A 6,000-nucleotide genomic window follows, 5' to 3' on the forward strand; every position below is an offset into this window, starting at 1 on the left:
TTTGCATTCCAATCACCAGTAATGAGCAATACATCTTGATTGCATGTTTGATGGATATCAGATTGAAGAAGTTGGTAGAATTCTTCTATTTCATCTTCACTGGCTTTAGTGGTTGGTGCATAAATTTGAATACTAGTGGTATTAACTGGGCTTCCCTGTAGGCGCATGGATATTATCCTATCACTTACAGCATTGTACCTCTTGACTGATCTGGATATGTTCTTTTTGACAATCAATGCAACACCATTCCTTTTCAATTTGTCATTCTCAGCATAGTAAACCATGTGGTTGTCAGATTCAAAATGGCCAATACCAGTCCATTTCAGCTCACTATCGATGTCATTTCTACAACTTTCAATTTTCCTAGATTCATACTTCGTACATTCCATGTTCCGATTTTCAGTGGATGTTTACAGCTGTTTCTCTTCATTTTGATTTGTGGCCCATCAGCAGATGAAGGTTCTGTGAGCTTTTCTCCACTCAGCTTAACTCTATTCACATCATCATGGTCAACTCTACTTTGAGGAGGCATTTTTTTTCCCCAGTGCATTCTGAGTGCCTTCCCACCTTCCGGTCCTGTATCTGACAGTGTTTCTCTGCTATTTATAGAGTTTTCAGTGACTAGCGATTCGGAAGTAGTTCGTCACTCTTTCTTCCTCCATCCCAGGCCTCACTGCCTCTCTGGGTAGGATTCCGCTCTTCGCTCTTCTCCATTGATGGTCCCAGGGTCCTCCACTCCTAGACTGATAGATTAATCACTCCCCTCTTTGTTACAAAATGTCCATCTTTAGATTTCCAACTCTCTCAATCAGTCCTGATAACAATTATTCACCATTGCATCACAAGAGACCCATCTATATATTGTTTCATCAGCCCTTCCTGGACAGGCTGGACACCACTCACTGGAGACTCTACCTTCCTCCACACCCTCTGGATATAGGTTCCCCCTTGAAAGCTTGTAAGCCAGTCACTTCTTGCCTTTGTATCCCTCCCCCCATTTTGGGTAGCCAATGTCCAAGTTGCCCATCCCTGTCTACCCTTTGTGTGGAGGGGGTGGGTATAGTTTTTGCAGCTGGGACTTATTTCCTCTTTTGAGCTACTGCATTTATAGGTGTAGGTCATGTTTATCGAATTGTATCAGATGACGCTTTTTTCCCTCTTCTTTCTTCTTAGGGTTGAGCTCTGTTTATCCACATTGAAGTCTAGTCAAATGGGCATCATCTGCAAGTGTGGGTGTTCTTACGTCTGTCCGGCCTCTTTTTATCGGCTGGCCGCCCTGCTCTCCACTCTAGACCTCTGTGGCTGGGTCACTGACCCTGAGCCCATGAGTCCCCAGGTGTTGCCTCACTACTGGCTGACCAGGTCTCCATCCGGGTTCACAGTAGTTTGCTGAACGATGTAGGGCTTAGCTCGCCCCTTCGTTGATGTTCTTCTGCCACTTCCCCTTCTGGGTGATGTACGTGGTTGTCAGTCACAGGTAGCACATACATTTTTATACCCCATATAGTTTTATATGGTGTATTTTCATTTTCATTTAGTTCTGTGTATTTTTTTTAATTTTTTGAGATTTTATCTTTGATTCATGAATTATTTAGACATATGTTGTTCAGTTTCTCTGTGTTGAGAGATTCCCTATTGTATTTGTTACTGATTTCTAGTTTGATTCCTTATGACCAGAGAGCATCATCTGTATGATTTCAGGTTTTCTCATTTGTGAAGTCTGGTTTTCTGGCCTAGGAGAAGTTTCATTGTAAAACATCAGTTGGTTAGGAACCCTAGAGTCCTGCCCACTGACTCGCTGTTCCCTCAGCCTGTCTCAATACCTCAGCTAAAGTGCATTGTTTTTCTTCACAGGCAGAAAAAGGAGGTTCTGGCAGGATAGGGGAGATAGTAGGAGCAGCCTTCCAAGAGCCCCTGAATTAGTAACAGAATTGGGATTAAGCCGCCAAAGCCCTGGACCAGGAGCCTGGTTTATGCGCCCCATGGAGCCTCTGCCTTCCTTGACCCTTCCCATGACACATGATGAACACACAATGAAGCTGAGCACAAGGTGGGGTGGGGTGTGTACAGAGGATAACCAGTTCAAGCCCCCTGCACTCAGCTCTTTCTAATGGGGTGGTAAGTGAGGAGGAGCAGCTCAGATGCCTAAGAAGCTTAAGCCCAAACCTCGGAGACAACGTGGGGCTGTTGCCCCCTTTACCCAGGTCCGCCGGACGGCCCGTTCCCACTCTTGCAAACAGGCCAAGTGCACCGTCAAGACTTGTCAGGACAGCCGCTGGCGGCAGAGTACTGCACATAAGGTTGCCAGCCAGCTGCAAACTGTTGACACCTCTTCTACTCCCTGCAGGACCTACAAGAACAGTGAAGAGCTTCGATCTCGTATTGTGTCTGGAATCATCACACCTATCCATGACTACTGGGACAAGGACGTTGTGAACAGTCCTCACCGGGAGTTCCCCCCTGCCACTGCCAGAGAGGTGGACCCACTCCGGAGTACCCCACACCAACCACACACCAGCCGACCGGCTCCCTGGTGAGTACAGCGCCCTCAGCAGGCAGCCCATGCTTCTGCAGGGGGACTAGTCATCCCCACTGTGCCATTAGACCCCATGTGTCTTACACCAAGCTGTCAGAGCTGTGGTATGTAGAGGCAAGGAGATCAGTGAGTTCCTGCACTACTGCCAGTCACCCTATCTATGCAGCATCTTGATGTGGCTACCGTCTTTCTAGACGCCACACAGTTTGTGCCTCTAGAAAGGCTAAGGCTTCTTGGATGGTTTGTGGTGGTTCGTTCTAGAACTCTCATTGCAGAGAATTGTGGGTCAGGCTTTTTGGGGAAATGCAAAGATGCAGAAATACAATAAAACCTAGGAATAAGACCTGTCAAAACCAGAGTCTGTATAAGGCAGAAAGTTGTCAGAGACGGAAAAAGCTATTATTTTCCTTTGAGCAGTTAGCAAAATATTAAGACTACACCCTGTCAAAGTTAGAAAACTTGTGAGGTTCAGAAAAAAAGCCTTGGCCCATCAAGTTCTGGCTCTCCCAGGCTTCACTCTACTATCCTGGAGGGGACACAGTGCCAGGGTCTTGCCCGTCTGTCTGCAGGGTAGTCCCTTGACTTCTCTGACAACATCTGAGCTTTTCCAACACAGCATGGTTGTGGTTCAGCATTTAGGACTTCTCTGAGGGAGGAAGCAAAGACCAGGGAGACTTTGTCTATATCCGACACAGCACTTTGCTCACAATGTGGTGTAGTCACAGTGGGCTTGGCAGATGTACATTCAATAAATGGGAACTGCCGTCAGATTTTATTTTGATTTGCAGTTATTTACCTTTTATTAGTTTAATTGGAAATCAATTGAATTATTACAGGTAATAAAATAGTGGGTCTATTTGGCAATGTCTTCAAAAACATTGGGTCTCAGAGGGAGAATAATGAAAAACTGTTGAAAGGCAAGGAACAGCTCCTCTGATGGAACCTACTGATTTTACAAAAGGGAACCTGGAAGGTGACCAGAGTTGGATTCCAGGTGTCCTTATGCCCTCTGCAAGGTGCTGGCTGTCCTCTGTCCAGAATAGGGTGACAAGATTTAAGAATAAGCCCTGGACAGGAAGCCAGTTGTGGGGAGAGTTTTAGGCTTTAGGTAGATAGTATTTCTCAGCTCTCTCAGATCCACAGCCTCATTTGAAAACAAATAGTCTGTGAAATCTCTTCTACTATGCTGTCAGTTTGTCTTACTGTGGTGGCTTGTGAGTTGCTGTGATTCTGAAAGCTGTGCCACAGGTATTTTAAATACCAGCAGGGTCACCCATGGTGGACAGGTATCAGATGAGCTTCCAGACCAAGGCAGACTAGAAAGAAGGAGTGACAAACTACTTCTGAATATTTAGTCACTAAAAACCTTATGAATAGCAGAGAAACACTGTCAGATATAGTGCCAGAAAATGAGAACCTCAGGTTGGAAGACACTCAAAATGCGACTGGGAAAGAGCTGCATCTTCAAAGTAGAGTTGATCGTGATGAAGCAAATGGAGAAAAGTCCATGGGACCTTCATTTGCTGATAGGGCACAACTCAAAATGAAGAGAAACAGCTGTAAGCATCCATTGAAAATCGGAACATGGAATGTATGAAGTATGAATCTGGGATAATTGGAAGTTGTAAAAAATGAAATGGAATGCATAAACACTGATATCTTAGGCATTAGTGAGCTGAAATGTAGTGGTATTGGCCATTTTGAATCTGACAACCACATGGGTTTACTACACCGGAAATGGTGTTGCATTTATTATTTAAAAGAACAATGCAGAACATATCCAACTGTCTGTGATAGGATAATAGCCATGTGCCTACAGGGAAGCCCAGTTAATACCACTATTATTTAAATTTACATACCAAACACTTAAGGGCAATGAATATGAAATAAAAGAATTCAACCAACTTCTTCAATCTGAAATTGACCAAACATGCTATCAAGATGTATTGATCATTACTGGTGATTGGAATGTAAAGGTTGGGAGCAAAGAGGAAGGATCAGTAGTTGGAAAATATGGCCTTGGTGATAGAAATGATGATGGAGAACACATGATAGAATTCTGCAAAACCAGTGATTTGTTCATTTCAAATACCTTCTTTTGACAGCATAACACATGACTATACACATGGACCTCACCAGATGCAATACATAGAAATCAAATTCAGTGCATCTGCGGAGAGATACGATGGAAAGGCCCCATTTCATTAGTCAAAACAAGGCCAGGGGCAGACTGTGAAACAGACCATCAGTTACTAATATGCAAAGGCAAACTGAAGCTGAAACAAATGAAAACAAGTCCACGAGAGCCAAAATATGACCTTGAATATATCACACCTGAATTTAGAGATCATCTGAAGAAAAGACTTGATACATTAAACACTAAAGACTGAAGACCAGAAGAGTTGTGGGATGACATCAAGGACATCATACATGAAGAAAGCAAAAAGTCATTAAGAAAACAAGAAAGAAGGAAAAGGTCATATGGATGTCAGAAGAGACACTGAAACTTGCTGTCCAGTGGAGAGATGCTAAAGCAAATGGAAGAAATGAGGTCCAAGAGCTGAACAGATAATTTCAAAGATCAGCTCGAAAAGATATTACAACAAAATGTGCAAAGATCTGGAATCAGAAAACTAAAAAAGAAGAACATGCTCAGCATTTCTCAAGTTGGGGCAACTGAAGAAAAAATTCAAGTCTCGATTTGCGTTATTGAAAGATTCTCTGGGAAAATTATTGAATGATGCAGAAATCATCAAGAGAAGATGGAAGGAATATACAGAGTCACTGTACCAAAAGGAAAATGGATAATGTTCAGCCGTTTCAAGAGGTTGCATATGATCAAAAGCCTATGATACTGAAGGAGGAAGTCCAAGGTGCATTGAAGCAATTGGCAAAGAACAAGGCACCAGGAATTGATGGAATAAAAATTGAAATCTTCCAAGAAAGTGTGGAGGGAAGCACTCATTCATCTCTGCCAGGAAATGTGGAAGACAAACTGGCCAACTGATTGGAAGAGATCCGTATTTGTGCCCATTCTAAAGAGAGGTGATCTAACGGAATGCAGAAATCATTGGACAATCTCTTAGATATCCTATGCAAGTAAAGTTTTGCTAAAGTTAATACAGAAACAGCTGCAAGCATACATTGACAGAGGGCTTCCAGAGGTTCAAACCAGATTCAGAGGAGGCCATGGAACGAGGGATATCATTGCCGATATCCGATGGATCTTGGTTGAAAGCAGAGAGTATCATAAAGATATTTACCTGTGCTTTATTGACTACGCAAAGGCTTTCGATTGTGTGGATCATGATAAGCTATGGACAACATTGCAAAGTATGAGTATTCCAGAACATTTATGTTCTTCAGGAATCTCTACCTGGACCAAGAGGCAGTTGTTCGAACAGAACATGGGAACACTGAATGGTTTAAGATTAAGAAAGGTGTGCTACAAGGTTGTATTCTTT

At 43.2% G+C, this 6,000-nt stretch overlaps 1 protein-coding gene across 1 annotated transcript in view; it reads left to right on the forward strand.

Moving 5' to 3' along the window:
- The window catches only part of PSMF1 (proteasome (prosome, macropain) inhibitor subunit 1 (PI31)), a 67,147-nt gene that overhangs the window by 29,004 nt on the left and 32,143 nt on the right, over positions 1–6,000 (forward strand). The window contains exon 4 of the mRNA XM_006860732.1: positions 2,348–2,533. Coding sequence (XP_006860794.1) covers positions 2,348–2,533 — 186 coding nt within the window. The remainder of the gene's footprint in view (positions 1–2,347; positions 2,534–6,000) is intronic.

The sequence above is a fragment of the Chrysochloris asiatica genome, unplaced genomic scaffold (assembly GCF_000296735.1).
Source record: "Chrysochloris asiatica unplaced genomic scaffold, ChrAsi1.0 scaffold00039, whole genome shotgun sequence".
In the NCBI taxonomy this organism is placed as follows: Eukaryota; Metazoa; Chordata; class Mammalia; order Afrosoricida; family Chrysochloridae; genus Chrysochloris; species Chrysochloris asiatica.